At 41.0% G+C, this 22,448-nt stretch overlaps 1 protein-coding gene, 1 long non-coding RNA gene and 1 other non-coding gene across 3 annotated transcripts in view; 1 reads left to right on the plus strand and 2 right to left on the minus strand.

The window, feature by feature from the left end:
* The window catches only part of lrp5 (low density lipoprotein receptor-related protein 5), a 71,304-nt gene extending 67,287 nt beyond the window's left edge, over positions 1-4,017 (plus strand). The window contains exon 29 of the mRNA XM_042411728.1: positions 252-4,017. Within this exon, the coding sequence (XP_042267662.1) occupies positions 252-576 (325 nt within the window). The 3' untranslated portion in view covers positions 577-4,017. The remainder of the gene's footprint in view (positions 1-251) is intronic.
* Positions 4,018-4,893: 876 nt separating this feature from the next.
* Positions 4,894-4,965, minus strand: trnap-ugg. Its single transcript has one exon. It is a non-coding gene; the product is annotated as a tRNA-Pro (tRNA).
* Positions 4,966-11,973: 7,008 nt separating this feature from the next.
* On the minus strand, positions 11,974-20,950 carry LOC121897737. The gene is made up of 5 exons (XR_006096278.1): positions 20,834-20,950; positions 19,630-19,847; positions 12,989-13,051; positions 12,824-12,886; positions 11,974-12,641 (listed from the first exon to the last, which is right to left on the minus strand). It is a non-coding gene; the product is annotated as an uncharacterized LOC121897737 (long non-coding RNA).
* Between the last annotated feature and the right edge of the window lie 1,498 nt (positions 20,951-22,448).

A 22,448-nucleotide genomic window follows, 5' to 3' on the forward strand; every position in this document is an offset into this window, starting at 1 on the left:
TCAGCTCAAATTCACACCACTTTAAATTCAAGTGGAGATCCCAAATTTTACGAAGACACCAAATATGTCAATACAGAATATAGGATACTGTGTGACAGTAAGATGATTGCAACAACCTTAAAGCTACTTAAAGGGAAACAAAAGGAGAAAACAATATGTGAAGGGGTTAAACTAAATATCTCTCTTTGCTTGTAAAGAGTGTTCCAAGTCAGATCCACTGTACTAAACTAACACTGTCTCCTCCCTGCCAGGCCCTACCACCCAGTCCGCGGTGCTGCCCCGCCCACCACGCCCTGCAGCACTGACGTGTGTGACAGCGACTACACCCCCCACCACCCGCCGGCAGGGCTGGCGTCGTCAGCGGGCCGCTGGAAGGCTGCGGGACACGGCAGCCACGGCAAACACAACAAGTACTACATGGACCTGAACTCAGACTCTGATCCCTACCCTCCACCCCCCACCCCCCGCTCCCAGTACCTGTCAGCCGAGGAAAGCTGCCCCCCGTCCCCCTCCACCGAGCGTTCCTACTTCCACCTGTGCCCCCCTCCCCCCTCGCCCTGCACCGACTCCTCATGACCCTCCAATAAGCCCCAGGAGCCCTGTGAGGAAGGGAGAGATGCAAACCACAAGAACTGGTCTGGTCTGGTCTCATTTAGCAGGGAGAGAACTCATGTGCCAACCTCCAGCTGTGACCAGCTCACACCTGCTGCTCTACATCAGCTGCTCAGGCTCCAGTGCCTTGCTCAAGCTCCCACACTGGTCGTTTCATCATTCCAGTCATCCTGAAGCTCTCAGGGTGACCGTCAACTTATCTGCAGTCAGCTACACCTCTTGTCTCCCACCTGTCCTGTACATTCTCTCACTCACGGCAGGTTGACGGTTTGATGCCCTCGCTGCCTCGCTGCAGGCCACAGAGAAGAGACGATGAGGGACTACAGCAAAAAAAAAAAAAAAAGATTTCCATTCCGTCAGTAAGAGAAAGCTTCCTTCGCTGGGCTACTTTGCTGTAATATCAAGACTTTCATCAGCCCAGATATGAGCTGAAATCCTCACTCACAGTGCTACTGCCTCCACCCAAACCCATCACATGTGCACGGGTTACCAGTAGGCGCTGCTGCTGCGTGATGGGAAAACATGATGAGTCAATTTATTAAGACTGAAGCCAAGGCATGGACCACCACCTCACTGACCCCCTCCAGCCTCAACGTTATTTGTCCCTTCCTTCCTCACAGCGTCCTTGTTGGCAGACCAGCGGCAGGACTGTATATAGTGTTAAAATAATATGAACAAAAGTAAATCACAGAAGAATTATTTTACTATTTTATCCACGCTGGCTGATCCACCGCTCCACAGAGAAAAAAGAACAGATAGATGAGAGAATGTATGCATGAGTGAGTGATGGATGGATGATTGTACCGCATGAGTGGATGTGAATGTTTCGCTGGATGTTGGAAAATTTGATAAATTTGTTGATGACTGAATGAATATGTAGAATTATGGATGGATGGATGGATGGATGGATGGATGGATGGATGGATGGATGGATGGATGGATGGATGGATGGATGGATGGAGTAGGGCCAAGATCAAAGTGTGAAATCTTTTGTACATTGTTTTGAAATTGTGTCCCTCACATTTCAAATTGGGAATTCTTTGTAGTTGAACTCGGGGGCCTTTTTTTATGTGGTGGACGCAAAGACAAATCCACCAGCAGTCCGGCTTGAGCACAACCCATCACTATCCCATGAGCTCACCACCTGAGAACGACATACCAAATGAATATCAACGTGTAAAGCTATTGTACAGAAGTGTAATGAAGTCAGTGATTGAGTTGTGAGAAGTGAATGCTTCTCATTGTGAACCTGAACCTCTTCCTCCACTTTTTCTTTACTCTTGTCATCCCGTTTACCAAAAGTATGTTTGCTGCTATTGTGTACATACTATACCAATTACTATGATTTATAATGACACAGAAATCCCCAGATTACCACTCTCATACTGACAGTAGATCATGAAGCTATTTTACAGTTAATAACAAATTATTCTTATAGCGACTTTTGTTATTCGCATTTCTGTTTGTGTGTAGATCATTTATGTATGTTTTTACGTTGGCCGCCATGTTTAGTTTGAAGGAGTCTTTTTGGAAATAGACAACTGAAAGGCTGAAAGAGTTCCGGCTGAGACGTTTTATTCAGAGCTGCTCCAGAAATCTACTGAAGGTCTCAGTGGTGCTTCAGACCGATCTCTCTCCAGCAACTTCTGTGTCTTTACATCATAAAAGTCGCGGAAACAGCGCACATTTTCCAACAGTCATTTGAATGGGTCGTACACTTGAAAAGTGACACAAGTAGTCGTGTGAAAAGTGAAAAAAAAACGAAAGCTTGAGACAGAAGTTGAAACCCCGCCTACTTTCATACCTGACCAATCATTGGCTGAGGGGTGTGTGAAAAAGCCTCTCAGACGTTGTTAGATGATTGGACAAGCACTTATTTTGAAGCACACTGAGGCCTTGAGTAGAGCCGTTGCTCACCTCCAGTACAGTGAAACCTCACAACTGCAAAACCAAAGTCAAAGGTTTGACTCACAAGATTTGTACTCTTTGCCCTGCCCTCCATCTTGACAATATGTCGGTCCAGAGCAAATATCTGAAAGACTGCTCAGATTTCTAGATATGCTACACATAGTCATTGTCCCCAGTGGATGAATCCTAATGATTAGCTTAAGATACATGCACCTCATCATCTACTAGATGACCATGAAATTTAGAGGCGCTTTAATGTTCCCAAAGGGATGAATATTTGGACTTTTGATTTGAAAGAGCACCTTAACGTGCTGCCTTCACATTCAAAAATGCATTCAAATCCAGCACCCTGTGTATGTGACTATGCTTCTGTGAATTATGGATGGCCATCAGAGACAGGATGTGAAACCTGGATTTCAAGTGTCTGATGGCAGCCAGAATGGAGAGTCCAAGACAACATCACAGATTTATTTTTGTTCTAGTATATAGAGGATACATTTATTCAATTTTCACTAGAAACGGGCAGGGATTACCAGAACCTATTGACAGTATAGTAAAATTGCAGTATATACAACTGACAGTTGGATTTAATATTTTTCAATAGTAGTACAGTATGTTTCCATTTTTTTCCACCTCAGGTGAGGCCTGCTCAGATAAAGGTTTCGTTGTAAATTTCATCTTTTTTAGCTTTGGGTTTGGACCTTTATATACTCAGCCTGTTATCTGGAGACAAACTGTTTTCAGTGTCAGTCAAGCACTTAATAAATGTGTAACATTATCAACACAAGACACATGCAACCAAAAATGGGAGGACAAATGCATTGAGAAAAGGCATATTCCCTACATAAAAGTAATCAGTAATATGACTGTTGCAAGCGCCAGTCTTTAGTCAGTGAATATTTTATGCCAGAACATTTTTTAGTGTGTTTGAAGAAAAAGAAGAATGTTTTAGCTTTCAGCTGGGCTGTCAGGATAAAGCAGTATAAATCTACATTTAGTTTCTTTCCCAGAAACTGAAAACTGTTTTAGGGTCAGAGAGTTCTACTAAAGACTGTTATGTCATCCACTTGAACAGTTTTTGAACAAAAGAGAAGCTTCATCTTCTAAGCTTCAGTGTATTATAGTAGTGCATAGGCCCAAAGACAGAGAAGTGTACAAACACTTTTGGAGGTGGGGAACTATTGGAACCTGCAGTAATCCAGTTGCTGTTGCCTGGTTCATTCATGTCCTGCCAGCTACGTCTGCTGGCTGGCTGGAGATGGATCTCCAGGTTAACATAGCTGCAGAGAGGTCTGTATGGATCAGTGGGAACTCTCAGCAGCACAACTCATTTATATAAAGGGCTGTAGGCCCAGCCTCAAACCACTGTGTCAGTAAAACTCCTTAAAACAAACCCTGTATTTGTTGTCTCAGCTAAAAATGCTTCGTGTAATTTACACTTGTGACATTTTTTGTATCAAAAGCATTTTTATATAATAAAGGTTCTATTTTAAGGAATTGTTTTGTGTTTGTGTCAGCTTTGTTTTCCATTTATGAACTGGACTTGAGTCACCTGCACCTTGTTTCCCAGTGGACATTTTTTCCTTGTTATAGCAGGAAGCAGAAACAGAAATGGAACTTATAACATTGTTACATTAGTTGTACCAGTTAATCATGTCAGCAGACATAACTGGAACATCATCATGCTGCTGTATGTAGTTAATCTCATTGATAACACTTGTGCTTCCTGACCAAAATGAAGCTTGTCATCACGTATCAGAAGTATCAAAATTAATGATCTTTCAACGATGTTGCATGTCTTTTAAAGGCAAAGAAGCTGTTACTGGAATTTCAGGGGGAAATGAAGTTACGGCTCACTGTTCTTGAAAAAAGGCACGTAGTAAGTTCTTTCATCTTCAGAGATAAACTAAAATGATTTAAACGCATGTGTTGGACCTTGAGGCATAGTTTGCAGAAATTATTTTTTAAAAAGTAGTACGTAGTGCTAAAATGATTCTAAACGTGTATTCATTACAGAACAAGATTGTTGTTAATTATCGTGTTAACATGTCAGTCTGAAAATGTGACTTCGTGCTCAAATAAGACTGCAATAACAGAGATCATTTATACGAGATACGTCTTTACAGTGACGTCATTAATTTGGCACGGTCCCGAGTTATTGGTTTACTTATCAGATTACACAGTGTTTAAAACAGCGTTAATTCAAAGTGACAACTTTTGTTAATGCTTGAGACGGTCAGACGGCAAGTCCAAAAGCCAAGGGTTGAAAACGCCAGAGAGCTGGTCTTTCGATATACCTGTACTGATATGCAAAGGCGTTTTTCTTTGTTTAGCCACACAATACATGTAAAGAAATAACTACTAAAAGAGTCTGGGCTCGTCCGGGATTTGAACCCGGGACCTCTCGCACCCAAAGCGAGAATCATACCCCTAGACCAACGAGCCACCGTGTGTGTGGAGAGATCTGAGAGGTATTTAATCATGTTTACACGGCACTGTGTATGTGTGATGTAAGGTTGACATCTACTGGTGAAGTGAAGTAATTGCAGTATATTAGATTTTTAATTCCTATGAGTTTTGTCAATAGATGCTCATTTCTGCTAGTAGACAGTTTTGTCATGGCAGAGAAAGCACAGGAGATAACAGTAATGATGGGTCAGTTCCATTCAGTGAGCTTGTTGTACTACATATCACAACCCCTTTACTCAGTATTTAAGTTATTTGAGAAATGAACAATATTACAGAGGTCAAGGTTGTGATATGTAGCACAACAAGCTTTTGAAGCTCTGTAAACGGACCATGTTCCTGCACATGCTCAGTGGTGTCTGCCTCACACAGAACTACTCTCTAAAGACTGAAAACATGATTTCTGTTATTAGTCTTAGGAGCCATGTCTAAACAAATTACTGTGAGCATAATCTTAGGGCCAAAGCAACATGACATCCAGTGCAACGGTGTGGCTCACTGACGTGTTTTTAATAGTTTTTAGGACAACGGAGCAGAGGAGTAAAATATATCAGATTTTGGATAAACACACATTTTTCTTTCTTTCTAACCATTCTACCATGGCAACAGTTAAAAGAGGTTTTCCTCACTATAATCATTCCTGTTCATACTGGCTATTAAAAGATCCCCTTCAAATGTGCTTTCAATGTAAGTGATGGAGGCCAAAATCCACAGTGTGTCCACACAGTCATTTAAAAGTTGATGTGAAGCTTATATGAGGCTTCATCAGTCTGAGTTAGTCATATCAAGTGGATATCTGACACATTTAGTCTTTTTAGCATCAAATTCCCTCTTTGTGTTTCCTCAGACAGTGTTTCCCTGTTGAGCTGTGGTGGAAGTATAGTAACAAAAAGAGGGACTTTGGCACTAAAAAGACTGTAATGTTGAAAGATATTTACTAAATTTGACTCAATGGGACAACTTAAGCTTCATATTAGCTTCAGATAAAATTTTAAATACATTTTTGCACAGAAGGAGGACTGTGGATTTTGTCCCCCATCACTTCCATTGCAAGTGCATTATGAAGGGATCTTCTAATGGTCAGTATGAACAGGAGGAATGATTACAGCAAGAAAAACATGTTTCAGTGTTCATTTGTGTTCCTTACTGTCGTTTTAAGACAAACTTTGTCTGACTTTGACAAAAATCGTGAACCCATCCTTTAAACTGTAAGCAGATGCTGCAACGGTGAGGCTTAGCTAAACAGCTTGGTGCTGGTGTTTTATGTGTAACAACCAGAAAAGATAAATAGCCTCTCATTGAGAACCATGCACATGTAATTTCAAATGTGATATTTGCATGAAATCCCCTAATGGTCAGAGGAAGAAAGAAAGGAACTCTGCTTTAACATTAAAACTCTGAGATGAGCTCATGTTTTACATTAAATCTCAGGCTCATATTATTCCAGCTTCACTATTTTAAAAAGATGCATCATCCATCATTTAAAGCTAAATTCACACTGACCGTCATGTATTCAATTTCATTTCATACTGTAGCCTTCCAGGAAACTGTCATAAGAATGGTTTGTAAGAAGTGAACAGGTCAGAGATGTATTCAGGAGCTAGACCATTAAAGGACCAGTGTGTAGGATTTTGGGGCATCTAGCAGTGAGGTTGCAGAAAACACCTCCCCTCCCCTTCCAGGCATGTAGGAGAACCTACGGTGGCCACGAAACTTGCAAAAAACACGCAAGGCTCTCTCTAGAGCCAGTATTTGGTTTGTCTGTTCTGGGCTACTGTAGAAACATGGTGATGCAACATGGTGGGCTCCATGGAAGAGGATGCACCCTTTCGATAGATATAAAGGGCTCATTCTAAGGTAACGACGCAACACAACAGTTCTTATTTTCAGGTGATTATACACTAATTAAAACATACTTATGAATATTACATTCAATTTCTGCCAGATCCGTTCTGCTAGATGCCACTAAATTCTACATACTGCATCTTCAAGTGATTTGTAAACAGTGAGTAATATTTTGACAGCCAATCTGTATTTTATCGGAAGCCAGTGAAGTGATCTAAGTATAGGAGTAATAAGTTCAGTTTTTCTTTCCCCAGTGAGTACTCTGACTGAAGCAAATTTGGTCAAGTCCTATTAATGAGGTTAAATGGTGTTGTTTGGAGCTTGTGCAGTGAATCTACCTCTAACCATTAACAAACATCATATTAAAGTCACCAGTGTCAAATTTGCATGTGATGTAAGATTTTAAATGATTCTGAATACCATCTGACAACGATTTTTTTTGTTTTTTTGTAATGCCACTAGGGGCAACAAAGTCATACATAGTGTCTTTAACCTGTGGAAATGTATACAAAGTTTAGTGTATATTGTAGCATCATCAAACAGGACTGTTTCCTCTGGCTACTATCTCTGAGTTGATCTCAATCTTCTCCAGACCTGTTATGGGTCTTGACTTGATTGACAATTGTCACAGCCTATTACAAACCCTGTTTCCATTGCAGAATATGTTCACATTTTATTAGTTATTATTGGTCACTGTAGTTGTTCCTGTTGTCCATGCTGCCTGTGAAGATCCCTTCATAAAGTGATTCCAATTAACATAAACCACAGCACTCATTATGTGTTTCAATTTCATTTCAAAGCTGAAGCTAATATGAGGCTTCAGCACTCTGACTTACAGTCATGAAGTGGATTCAAAGCTGCTGTCTTTTTAATTCAAAATTCCCTGTTTGTGTTTCCCCAGACAGTGTTTCCTTGCTGTGTTATGGTGGAGGGACAGTAACCAAAAAGATGGAATATTCCACTAAAAACACAGTAACTTTGAAAGATACCTACTTGATTTGACTGAGTCACACTGTGTTCACCAGCTAGTCTCTAACTTTGTCTGTCAGCTGTTTGATGGTAGGCAGGTAGTGTATAGTGGGTTTATCATCAATTAGCAGAGTCTTGTTGAAGCTGTGTGAAGCACACTCCAGGCAGAGAGGAAAAATAACACCAGCCAATGTCTGTGGAGTCCTTAAACAGAGCTGCCATTGTTCAGGGTAGGGGTGCACACACTATTGTAGCATGGATGCCCACATATGTTAGTTTGAGAAGGGAAGGCAAGATTTAGGTTTCAAAACACGGGAGGTTTTTTCGGGGTGGGCAGGGTGAGGTGGGCAGGTGGGGGACAGAAGAGGAGGTGGGGGGTGGGGGGGTGGATGAAGTGAAAGCTAGTGTTTTACTCAAGTTTACAACAACTATGCTCGTTACTGTAAGTGCAACAAAACTGTCGTGAGTAAAAAGCCAATAAGTACTTTATCAAACCACCTGCTCAACAAGCATAAATATAGAAATATAGAAAAGTGATACTTTCAACTGCTTTACCCGCAATGTCCCATCCACTGCCAGTATGTTTTAAACAAGTACAGCGCACTGGTTAAACTAACAACACGAAAGCTGTCTGTATGTAGCCTAACTGTTTATCTGGGTTTGCCATGAATCTTAAAATTTGGCAAAATCTTGTAAACTTAGCTGCTGGCTGAGACAAACCAGCCTCTCCTCTCATTTTCAGCCGCAAACTGAGTGGAGCAGAGGGCTTGAGCGAGCGCAGTGACGAGTGATGCACATCAGGCAGGGTCGTTTGCGTATTCTCACCTCTGCCTCTGGTTTGGGTTGCCAGGTACCACAACACATATCCCACACAGAAATTGAGAAACACTCACTCAATTTGTATCACTGTGAAATCGGGAAATGGGAAAAATTACCAATCAGGAGCAAAAATTACCAATCTTATTAACGGAGCAGTAGTTTCCAAAATGACCACCAACTCACTTGTCTGAATTTAGCGATTAAGACAACAATGACTCTTTGAAAAAATGACTGATTTAGTATTTCTAGAGAGAAGTTGAGGTTTTTTGAATGGGAGTCAGTTGGAGTATCTAGTGGCCATCGGTGGCACTTTCAGGCTTCAGCTTCATGCCATGGTACTGACCTGAACTGACTGACCAACCAACATTTGCACCACGCTGCTACTGTGGCTTAAAAAAACGCCCTAAGCAAAATTTGGTTAAAAGACAACGTTAAAATGCTTTACTCAAACATACAGTATATAACAAAACTGAATACAGCCCTGGTTAAGTCACTAAAATGGTAAGTAATTACAAATCTTCAAAGTCCATTTAAAACAATTTTATTTGTTTTTAGACAAAACCCATTTAATTAAAAAAACAAAAAAACAAACAAGTAGTTGACTACTTAAACTGTAATGAAAGGTCCATATTTAAGAATGAACTGTAACAAAAGTCAGCACAACCTTCACTAGTGACTCCATTCTTTTATTTCTCTCTCTCTCTCTCTCTCTCTCTCTCTCTCTCTCTCTCTCTCTCTCTCTATATATATATATATATATATATATATACATACATACATAATATATATTTATTTTTAATGACAGATTGGATCCTCATGGCCAGGGTTGATATGAGTCTACAACAGATCTGTAGAGACATGTTCTCTCTTTCTTTACTGATGATTCTTTTCAGCTGTTCTTTGCTGGAGGGATTGTGTTGCTCTACCTTCCTCTTTGGTTTTCTATTGGATTCAGGTCAGGGGACATACTTGGCCAGGTGATAGTTTTCACTATTTTCTTCTTTAAAAACTCTTGTGTGATTTTTGCAATGTGTTTGGATCATTGTCATGTTGGAAAATTCCTCTCCTGACAAGCTTCTTGAGACTAGGACTCATCTTTTCATTCAGTGTTTGGGTATACAAACTTGCATTCATAGTGCCATCTATAAATGTCATCTCCGCTACACCTTTTGCACTCATGCAGCCCCATATCACCAAATTCACACCTCCATGTTTCACAGTCGGCACTATGCAGTCACTGTGTTAGTCCTGGCCACGTCCACGCCAAACATGCTGGACCCCATCTGATCCAAACACATTTATTTTAGTCTCATCTGACCAAAGAAAGCTGCCAGTATTCATCAGACTTCTTTTCATGTTCATTGGCAAAGTTTAATCTTGCACTTTTGTGACATTTTGTGAGCAATGGTTTTCTTTTTGGACGTCGTCCATGGAGGTTCACTTCATGCAGTGTCCTTCACACTGTCTGAGCAGTCAGTGAAACATCAATTTCCACATATAATTCTTGTGCCAAGTCAGAAGCACCTGGCCGTCTGTCATACTGATCTCAGACGTTTCCAGTTTGATTGGTCATGTTGAGGTGATCATAGGAATAAACAGGTGGTTAACTCACCGTGTTCAGTTTGTTTTTACTTTAGAATCAGCTCCTCTTCACTTAGATTCTACAAAACATTATACACTACAAATGCCAATAAGTAATTTATCAAACCACTTGCTCAACAAGCATAATACACACACATAAACACATCATCAACTCATATATCCAGGATGTTTTAAAAACAATCCTAGTAATGAATAGCTACCACATAAATGAGGGAGAATAATGGGAGACTTGTGACTGGAGTGATGTAGCTACCAACACTGTCAAGTGTTTTGAAGCTTAATGTCTGTCCTTACTGAGAGTCCAGAGGAGAATGCCCCCCCCCCCCTTCACTTCCTGCATGAAGGCTTTCCCAGGCATTTGAAGCAGCAGCCCTGCTGCTTCCACTCACTCCTCTCACCTCCAGGCAACTGACAGCTCAGTGCCTGCTTTCTTCCTCCGTCAGGTGGGAGGGAATTTCCCTGTGACATTGTGAATCCATCCTGTTGTCCAGCAGTAGCAATGTGCCTCTCTAATGATCCCCTAAGGCCACTGCTGTGTGTGTGTGTGAACAGCTTCACAACACCTAGAAAGACACACAGAGGCCTATTAGTTTTCTATGCTTCCTCTGTTCAGTCTATTGTGTGTTTGGAATACTGAAGCTAAAAGCCAGTTCCACTTTCTGCTAAAATCACCCAAACTGTTACTGCCATTGTCATCACATTTGATGCTGTTACAGGATCTGGGTATCTCCTACACAGACAAACTAAGGGGATCTAGCGTGGTATAATCTGGATATACAACATATTGTATTGTAGGTCTGCAACAAAATGCATGGCATCCTTTTGTGTGTGAGTCCCTGCCTGGGGCAACAGCGAGTATTATGAGGAAGAAAGTTGAATTGGGTCTTGAGCGTCACATTGTAGTAATGTTATAAAGGAAGCGGAAATTATGGTAGACCATGCCATCCATCAAATCAAGATTTATTTAAAGTGCATCATCACAAGAAAATGTATCAAGTCTTATATGGTGATATATGGTCTGAGGGGTGACCAGGTGCTAGCTCATGTAGTGCAGGGTGACTTTTACTGGTATTGAAATCAGGTCTGTATGGGTAGTCATTTAAGAAAGATCAGGCTAGGTGTTATCCATGCTGTTCCTGTTTTTGCCAGAGTAGCTTGTATGGAATTTACTTGTGTATAATGCCTGTAGTCATTGACAATTCATATGAAATTAACAGTGCTTTTTAATTTGTTTTTGACTTTGTCTGTATATAAATATAGCAGTTTTTAATGTTTATGTGATATTTCCCGGGGAGTCTGTCAGGCAGGAGAATGAATGCTGCTATTTCCTTTTGCTAATATACACTTCCCTTCCAGTGGCACGACAAGAATGCAATGCAGCCACATCCAGTGGACATGAGGAGGGTATCTTAATGAGTCATCTTAATGATGTTTTATCCCAAAATTTGCACATACATAACAAGGCTGCAGTGGTTTGGAGAAGAAGCTACTGCCTCTTCACTGGCAACTTTGTGAGACCTCATGACTGACCCTGGGTTTGTTACCAAAGTTATGGCACAGTTGGAACGGATGATTTATAGCATACAACAAACGTGTGTCATGACAGTTAAAAGAACCCACAAGGTAGATAATGAAACCTATCACTTCCACATCCTTTATCATTTGCATCTGGATACATACAAAAGCACGGCTCCTTGCCTGCTCACACGCATACTGTATGCAGTGGGGAACATATGGTAAGCCTTCAAAATACTTTCTTTATAATAGTATAGGACATTTTACTCCTGGGATCAATCTTTTAATATATGCCTTTTCCCATGGATGCGTGAAGCTCTAAACTTGTTAGTCTTGCATGGCCAGCCTTGGTAAGATCAACTAATTTATCTTTATTTAACAATAATTTACAGCATGCTGCTCACACTGCTGTCAGCCTGTTCGTTCCAGCAGTTTAAGCTGCTGACAGCCACCATGTGGACACCACAACACGGCTAACGTGCTTTAGCTGTTTGAAATACACCATGCATTCATTAAATCAAAAAGTACATTAATGTAACCACTTTGGGGCCAATTCTTAATGTAAACATTAATATTTTTAATAATGCACCAGGTTGGAGGGTTCCTTATACAATTTACAGCATTACCTCTCTGAGAATCTCTTTCATATCCAAGCAAAATTGGTATTGTAACTGAAATATCCCTAAGTGAATCAAATCAAATCAAATCAAATTAAATCAGAAATCAAATCGGACTGGGACATTGGGTTGTGGGTTGAATGAGAGGATGAAAATAATTACTGTAAATATAATTAACTTGGTGTCAAAGCTCAGGTAAGCCATGCAGTACTGAGGACATTGGCAGTTGGGGTCTGAGGTTTTTTAATCATTCCCCAAGGGACAACACTGATGGGTCAGGGAAGGATCCTGAAACAAATGAAGCATAAAAAAACAGGTATTAAATTCATTGTGCTTCCACATTTCTCTTGCAAGTTCAAATTAGTAACATACAACAATATGTTCATGAGTACAGAGTAGCCAACAGTGTGACACCACAATAATAATGACCATCACCATGTGTATGCTTGATAGAGCGTTGATTTACATACGCTCCTGGCAGATAACTTTGGTTTCTTCACCACCAAGTCCTGAATAGGCTCTGAACAGATCCCCTGAGAATGATACAAACAAATAGCCATGATTGTAGTAATGTCTTGCTTTAATATATCATCAGCTATTGTCACAGGGTTTTACACAAAATTGCACAAAGTTACCTGTGTCCTTGGCCGATGCCATGTTTGCAGAGTGCTTGTGCAGGCCATAGTTGGTGGTACCACCTTCACTTGCATCAGAGAACAGAGAAGCAGAACAACAATTGGATTTAGTCAATTTAGACTTTACACGTACAGATAATTTTATGTTAAGTAATTAAGTAAGAGATATCGTGGTGGAAACTGCCTTCCCATGATCAAATGAATGTGCCAGTGAGTGTGCAAAGATAATCATTATGCCAATAAGACACGGTTCCCAGGGAGTTAGCAGGAAGGCTAATCTGTGGGGTAGCAATTTGGTTTTCTGTGTGAGATGATTAAAGGCCACCAGGTCTGTTTTTAGTGTGAGAAAAAGGCGAAAGATGCTGAGGCAGTAATTTCTAAGATAAGCCACACTTGTATTATCACCAAAGCGTCAAGATCACTCATGAACTCAGAAATAATGACCAGATGGTTGAACATAATTAAAAAATGAGGTGGAGTCTAGAAAATAAGCTCCACAATAGGAGGGGTTATGAAAAGTATATAATATATGAGGTTTCATGATTTTACATTAGGTTTTTCTTTTTCCTGGGACAAAGGCTTCAGTTTGCTCTGTATTGTTTTTATGCACAGTAAACCTATTCACATTGAACTCTACCAGCTTCCAGTGTATTTTTTGAGTCTTTCTCTTATAGTTTAATACTAAGTTGGGGGTGACCTGAAGATTTATTGGTCCATTTGAAGATTTTTCCATGACAATACTGTACAGCAAGCAGGTCATTATTGTGAAATGAACCCTGACAGGGTTATGCAGGACCCCAAGGTGATGCATCCTGCATCACCCTGTACATTATCCTGCTTATAAACGGCTATTTACTAAAGAAATCACCCTTCTTGGAAACAAATAATTTTTAAAATATTTGTACGAAATAGATGTTTGTAAAAAACCAACTATTTGTGCTTTGCTGAATAACATATTTGGATTCGGCCACTGTGACAGAAAACAAAAAGTATGTTCCCAAATATATCTCACTTAATGTGTAGAATTTTAATGTGATTACAGCATCTTAGTGAGTATTCTGATGGTGTAAGTTGTTGTAAAAAAATAAGACAATCCTGCCTGAAATTACTGCAGTCTTTGTTGTTTTCAGCAACCACCGCAGTGTCTTTTTTGATTCTACCACTAGGAGTTATCATAGTCAAGTCAAGACAAATTCTATGCACACAGGGATTTAAACTTGGCTGCCAAGGTTAAAATAAAGCACACTGGTCCAGGTGTAGAGGGAAACTTTCCAGGGAAGGTTGTCCAGCTGGCGACAGGTGCTGAGGGCTGAACAGAGGCAGGGAAGAGGTGGAGACGAGCAGTACAACTTCTACAACTTTTGTTTTTTTTCCCCCTTTATTCTCTCTCTGTGCTTGCCGCTCTGTAATTACACCAGCTGCCTGGAACCTGGGGGTCTTTTTTCTCTTTCTCTCTCTCTGCCTCCCCTGCCACCTCTGTTTTATCTCTTTCTTTTCTCCTGAAATTCTTTTAATGTTCCCTCTCCTCCCTCACCGCTGTCCTGCTGCACCTGCCAAGTGACCACACCTATGGGCCTACATGGAGTTCGATTGCAGTGTCAATACTGTGTGTGATCGCTTTACTGTCTGTATATCAGTATCAGTATTTGCTGTCAAAAACCCAGTCAAACAGGATTTTTAAAGTCCATGGCTGGATTATGCTTTTACCCCCTTCTCAGATTTCTTCTCTGTTCCTCCTTTTACTGAATTGCATTAGCACTGTTTTCATATAGTGAGTTTCAAATGGGACCACACTGGGGACCAGTTGCTAGAGTATTTTTATTCCTATATTGAAGAATTCAATGAAGACCTAGTACAGTTATGGTGCCTCACTACACATACTTGATGTACATGAGTCACCCAAAGGAATCATTTGACATTTTGAAAAATACATGTATTTACTTTCTTGCAGAGTCCATTCAGTATGGAGCTGGAGCCAGGAGGCTATTAGCTTAGCTTAGCATAAAGACTGGAGCTGTGGGTAACAGCTAGCCTGGCTCTGTTCAAAATTGACTTAGAGGCTATAACCATTTTTTGGCCAACAGCAGCTGTGCACAATGATCTCCAGACTAAACCTGGCTGCTGTTAACCAAGAAATTATTACAGCACACTCCATAAACTCCATGTGAAATCATAACTTGTCATTTTAACATTTCTATTTGTGTATGGATTGAACAAAAGAGATATAATATGTGAGCTTTTAGAGGTGTTAGTAGGCACATCTGGGCTTATTTTACCTTAACTGAATGATGTCATTTTCAGTTGACACAGAGGTGATTAGCAGTTGCTTTGAGCTCTTTGTCATGTTGATTGAATAAATATGCCGATTTAACATTTCTGTCACTAAGCTTACAACAAACTAAAGCTGTCTGTATCAATCATGTCCTTAATTGGCACTTTTTTGACCATTTTTCTGGCTCAGGCACAGACAGATGATATCCCATTCATGTGACAGTGATTCAGAACAGGTAGTTAAAATCTTGCAATCGGATTGGTTGATAGCTGTGGTATAATGTGCGTATACTATGGCTATGACATTTAATGTCCTCTTTACAGTTCTATTTTTAATTATCACTCCGTGGCTACTGTTAAAATGTTGCAAGCAGGGACAATGCAGGGCTCCACCAGCCACTGTCTCCACAGCACTATGGTGCAAAAGCTTTCGGATGCGAGCCTTGAAGCAAGAGAGATAATGTCTGTAAGCAGGCACAAATGTAAGACTCTCTCCAGAACTACTGGCAACTGAAGCTCTATGTCCAGAGAAAGTGGAGCAGCATCCTCACTCACACCAAGCAATGCATCTCCTAATTAATGGGAACACTCAAATTAATGTGAATAAATAAAGTCTGGTTAGATCACTGACTAGCTTGAACATTAGTTACTAGCAGTTTGCAAATGTTTCATAGCAACCGCAGGCAGCCGGGAGCTACCTTCTTGTAAATGAGTCATGTTATGTAATTGTTATTTCATAAAACTGTTTTTATTGGTTGGTGTCTATAATTTTCTATATTGTAATATTTGGTTACCATTTTATAAAAGCAATATCTCACTCCTGGTGGTGGTACATTGTGATTATATCACAGCTAAGATGGTTGTCAGAACAACACCCCTTAGCTGTGATATAATGCATAAAACTTCCCTATACGAGACTGTGTAAGACTGACCTAGATAGACAACAACATCATTGATCTGAGGGTGATACATACTAGTCTGAATTGACTTGACACCCAATAATCCGTACAGTTGCCATAGTGTGTGTGACATAAATGAGGTGCCCTGGTCAGTTAGGATCTCTTTTGGGATCCCGACTCGGGAGATGACCTGAAACAGTGATTGTGCAACACTCTTTGTACAGATAGTGCACGGGGCACTGCTTTGGGATATTGTGTTGTGTAATCCACCAGGACTAACACAAAGCGATATCCACATGCTCTCCGGTGATATGGCCCGATGAGGTCCATGCCAATATGCTCAAATGGAACCTCCATGAGTTGCAATGGGCGCGAAGGTGCTCTCAGGATGACTAGTTGGTTGACCAATTGGCATTCAGGGCAAGATGCACACCAGCAGCATATATCTCCCCAAATGCCGGGCTAATAGAATCAGGCCATTATCCGGTCTAGTGTTTTGTCATACCACATGTGCCAAGCCACTGGGTTTTAAAGAGCCACCTGGAAAACCATTTCCCAGTTGCTTTTTGGTACCAACAACTGGGTAATTTCCTCTCATGTCTGAGTGTCACTACTCACTCTGTACAACAGTCCCTAACCAATGAGAAGTGTGGATATGTCTGCACTGCGTCAGGGTGCACCAAATGACCATCAGTTTTTATCACTTAGTCAATGGCAAAGCGTAGAGTATTGTCATGAGACTGCTCGAGTGGAAAATCTTCCATGGAGTGCAACATGGGAACCTATGGAGCCTCCTGTGAAGGCACCGCCATTTCTCCCTCCCTTTCTGCAGCGTCAGACAACTTCATGTCACAACTGAGCACAGCACACATATCCCATGTCCCTATCGGTCAAGAACACATCCCCACACATTGCCCCACTAACCTATTAAACCCTAGCCAATCCATGCCCAAAATCAAGGGGTGCATCAAGTGGGAGCTAACTGCAGCCTTACACTATGCTTTTTACTCTTATGTCTAATATCCACTGGTACCATAGGGTATCTGTGAACATCCCCATGCACATACCTAATATCCACCCAAAATGCTTCCACCAAAGCCCCAGGTCAAACTAGGTTCTGGTGTATTATAGACTGTGTACAGCCCAAATCCACCATTCCCTGATGTATACTCCCTTGAATCCTTGCCGGAATGCTGTATGTCCCTCCTGGACTGGGGGAGGTTGTTGGTGGGCCAGCAACCTGAATCTGGCTGACCTCCATGTGTGGGCACTCACTTGAAGTGTCCAGGCTGCCCATACCTCCAGCAGTCCTGCCCCGACTTGACCACAGAAGCCCCCTGTGAGCAAGTCTCCCTGCCACCATGAGTTCCCTCAGCACACAACACAGACACAACAGTCCAATCACAGACAACATCCTTTTATTCATAACTGCTTACACACACTTAACATAAACAAGCAACACTTCCAACAAGGGCTTGTGGTTGCCCGGCTTCTTGTTGCTCACATGGTCCACTCACTTTGAGTCACTCAGTCCCACAAATAATATTACAGGCTTCCGCCAAACAATATCTGATGGCTAGTGAGGTGTGCAGCAGTCATCTGAGGTCCAGCACACTACTGCCTTTAAAGGGAGAGTGTTATTAGCCAACAAGCACCAACTGTGCCAATCAACTCACCTAGCACTGCTCTCATGAGCCATCTCCACACCTCTCTCTCCTGCAGCTGAACGCCAACCAAACTCACCCCCACAATATCTTTTATGTACCTTTTTTGGTAGACCTAATGCAGTACGTCCTGTTCCCAGTTAATGGAAGGTTGTTGTTTGCAACACCCTTTCTGTTTGCACACCAGGTTTACACCAACAAAGGCAGATATGTATTTTTCTGCCTGTAACTGTACAGTACTGTAGCTCCATAGCTCTTTGTGAAACCAGGCAAGTTAGGTTTTGCTTGAGCTGCAGCCACATCAAGTGGCAGTGATACAATACTAAACTATTTTTCAAATCATCATTGCATTTATATTTCATTCAATCCAGGTTTACCCATGTTGACCCTGCAAAGGGACAGAATAGCCCTCTTACATTGCTATAACAGGTGTTGAATTACCTGTTTCACAATGATATTAATACTCAGATACCAGAAACACATAATCCAAACATCCGAACACTGCGCTGACTTTGATTTAGGGTTCCTCACCGGTATCTGTCAACCACAGATTTCCCCTTCAGCCTGTAAGCTGCTGGTGACAGTGTGAGGACGCATTAGTGAAGCAGGTCATGCCAAGATGTTTTAAAATTCTCTCTTCAATGTACATTACTAAGTTATAGTATTTATAACAAAACGAAAGAGTATGGGACTATATGCACATTTCTAACATATACTGTTTACTGTATATACTGTAGGGATAGGTTCTGATAGCTGGTTCTATTTCGGATATGGTTCCCAGTCGGTAAAACACCCAGAATTGTTGAGCTCAGATGCTAACAAATCTCTTATCAAACCTCTGATCTTTCCTCACTCTTTCTCATTAGCAAATAGCAATATACTGTAGGAAGGAGCTTCTCATGTTTAGCTGAACATCACTGTCTCTGGTTAAAATGACAGACACCACTGATGGTAGATCAGCTGTTGCTAATTAACATTAATTCTGTAACAGCTAAAATAAAAAATTAATCTGTTCTCTGGATAAGTTGTCTCTGCAGCTACTGTCTGTATTCAGACAAAGACTGTGAGTGAAAAGACACATCACTCTGTAACACCACTGTACAACCACCAGTGTACTGTATGTTTTTGTTGTTCAACAAAGTGGAGATTCTTCTCTGGAGAAATGATCAGCTGATCACCTCATGATACTTTAAGAATCTCCCAATTAATCTTTGATCCATATCACATTTTAATCTGATCAGTTTATGGGTCTGAATCAGGACCTTTGGTATTTGGCGTAAGTAGCTCTTGAAGCACATGATACATTTTATATATTATGCTGCTCATCTCATTTTGCCACTAAAAACCATTGTGCTTCTGCCTTCTCAGCCAACAGCGAGGTGATTAGACATCTTTGATTTGTAGTTATTTTGGCCTTTCATTACTGTAAATGATGAAAGGTAAACCTAATAAGATTTAATAAATAATTCAGTATTGGATCTTAATTCATTGTGCTATCTAACCCCATCCCTATCTGGATAACTGGTTGTGCAAAATGTGTGTTGCACTGTATTAACCCTAAATGGTAAATGGACTGTACTTGTATAGCGCTTTTCTAGTCTTCCGACCACTCAAAGCGCTTTTACACTACGAATCACATTCATCCATTCACACACATTCATACGCTGAATGGTACAGGGGCTACCATGCAAGGTCCCAACTTGCCCATCAGAGGAGATCTAGTCATTCATACACATTCACACACTGATGGCACAGCCATCAGAAGCAATCGGGGTTAAGTATCTTGCCCAAGGACACGTCGACATACAGAATGGAGGAGCAGGGAATCGAACCGCCGATCTTCCGATTAGTGGACGACCTGCTCTACCACCTGACCCACAGCTGGTGAAAGCTCATCCACATCCTCCTCATGTCGTGCATGGAGGACACTTTAACCTGCTGTGTGTGACAGTGGTCCTCCTTTACACTGTGTGTGGACAGCAGTCAGATATCAGTCAGGCTGTCCAGCCCACTTCAGTGTTTGAGCTGTAGAGGGGGGAGGGAGAAGAAAGGTCTGGCTAGCATGGTATTACCTACACAGGACAAATGCAGTGACAATGAAGAGATATCATGGGACCCCTTTACACCTTGCGTTAAAATGCGTTTTGGGTGATTGGATTGCAATCGGATCGTGCTTGACCACATGACAGTACGCATTGAGGACGGATTGTGATCCGATTGGCCAAACCACCTCTGGAGGTGGTCAGGGTTGAATTGTTACCACATTGAACACAAGTGTAAATGCAATTGCGTTCTCAATCCATATACAACAACTACGTGAGCGGAAATGTGTAATCGTGCATGACTGTTCCAAACCAGCAAGGCAGTAGCCATTAGCCAGTTAGCAAGCTAAGCTACTAGCAAGAAAGCAGCAAGAAAGCTATGGATATAAGACACTTGTGGATGGAGTCAAGACAAGACCACGTGTCTGCTTTCAATTTGATCTGACAAAAGCATACAAGTGAAACTTTCAACAATTCATATCGCATTTACGAAGAAATGGCTAAGCAAATGGTGGACAACGGGAACAACTAGTCCTGGCTCCAATGTCAACAAAAAATTACACACATGAAACTGGCATACAGTTTGTTTTTGTTTTTTGTGGTTGTTGTTTTTTTGGACCGGCAAAAATGAGAGGAGGATGTGACGTTAGGTGGTTTGAGCTGGACAGAGCAACTGGATCTCAAATGTGGACATTGGAGACACATATTAATACCAGGTGTAAATGTAATCAGGTTAAATCATAACTAGATACAGTCTGGATACGAGACGCATTTCAACGCAAGGTGTAAAGGTACTAGAGGAAACTGCAGCAGGTCATTTGATACAAGCTGCCTTGCTTTTAAGACAAAATGTGAGTGAAACAGGTGACAAAAGAGAAGAGCAGTCTCTTATCCAGAAACATATCTACAGGTGTGTCAGTCAACACAAGTAATACTAATGCTAATGCTACTTACCACCTCTATACTTACCTACTCAGCTCTATTCTTTCATGTCAATACAGTATGTTTAAAAGGCATTAAGATGAACAGCGTCCTATCAGGTGTAGATCTACAGGGGTGCACAGTAGGGCTTGCCCTCCCAGCTGCCCAAAGCACTGAAATAACCAAGAAATAGAAAAAAAATCCATCATTCATAATGTCCAAATATGAAAAGTGTACATATGGCACTGTGTCAAATGTGCACAGCTGCACACACAGTGACTGAGAGCAGCTGCTGCATCTGAAGGTGAAGTCACAGCTTCTCTGTTTGATGTTTTACTTAAATCAGGTCTTGTATTGAATGTAACTCCTATATGACAGACTAGATTCAATAACCAGATCATGTTCTAATGTTAGCCAAAAGTTAAGTTGTGTGCTACGAGGGAGCTAATGCATTCTTCCCTAATTTTTTTTGTTTGTTTTTGAGTTACTTCAGTTTATCACTTGTTTGAATTGAAACAGCCTGTGCAGTTAACTGAGTCCTGATCTAAACCAATATAAAAGAGCTACAGGTGCTTCATTGCAGTGTTAAATAAATAATGTAACATTGTGTTTAAATCAGTAATGTTTAGGGAATGTGGACCGGGCAGTTCATAGGATACAGTGATGGTCTGGTGAGGACTTAAGCCCTGAGACTGCAGTGCCAGAGGACTGATGATCATAATTTGATTATATATTAAATATATACATATATTTAAAACTGTCCCTCCTCCATAGGTTAATGTGAGCACATGAGTCTGTACATAAACGGGCTGCATCCTTAAATGTCAGACTGGAAATATATTTTAGCCATGATCCAAATATCACTCACTGTTTGTTGATTATTAGTTTGATTGTAGTTTACTGTATTAATCACATGCTCCTACAGTATAAAACACTGATTTTAACCAAGAGATCCTTTCATCTTGACTACTGTAGGTCAATACAATACAATACAATATCATACTTTGGCTACTTTCCATTGCAATTTACCTGCAGATGTAGTATATTTTTTTGCAGGGACCTCTACCCACAGCTCTCCTGTGCCACCCTGCCAAAACCTCTTGCCACCCTGTTAACCCATGTTAAATTTTCTATATTCACCACTGCATGCAGTGCTTATAGTTAGGCTGTTTTGTACTGAGCTGAACATGACAGCTTGGACTAGCAAGAGATTGAATGTGCTACTGAAATGAAGACAGTCTGAATCAGTGCTGGACTTACAGTAGGTGATGCGACTGAACCAAAATAAAGGACATAGCCAGTGACTACGAATCATTGAACTGAACTGAATGAGGTGGTTTGAATTAGCAAAGTGATTCATGATTTACATTTCCCAAACTGTTGAGGTGTTCCTTTAATTACAAATCCACTTTCATTTGTGCACAAGGTTCTCTGCTGGCCTGTTGTTTCTGACAGGTGGGAGCATAAGAGGTTTACCCTGTGTGCATGTGTGTGTGTGCTGTATATGTCATTTGGGAGTGTGTCCTTAACTGTCCAGCTGATCTGCTAGTGCGCCATCTTTATCTGTCGGAGGATGAAAGGCTTAACATACACACCCAGCAGGAGTGTGTCAGTGATAGTGTAACACACTGAGTCAAAGGGAGAGAGAGACACACAGAGATAC

The sequence above is a fragment of the Thunnus maccoyii genome, chromosome 5, assembly GCF_910596095.1.
Source record: "Thunnus maccoyii chromosome 5, fThuMac1.1, whole genome shotgun sequence".
NCBI classification, from domain to species: Eukaryota; Metazoa; Chordata; class Actinopteri; order Scombriformes; family Scombridae; genus Thunnus; species Thunnus maccoyii.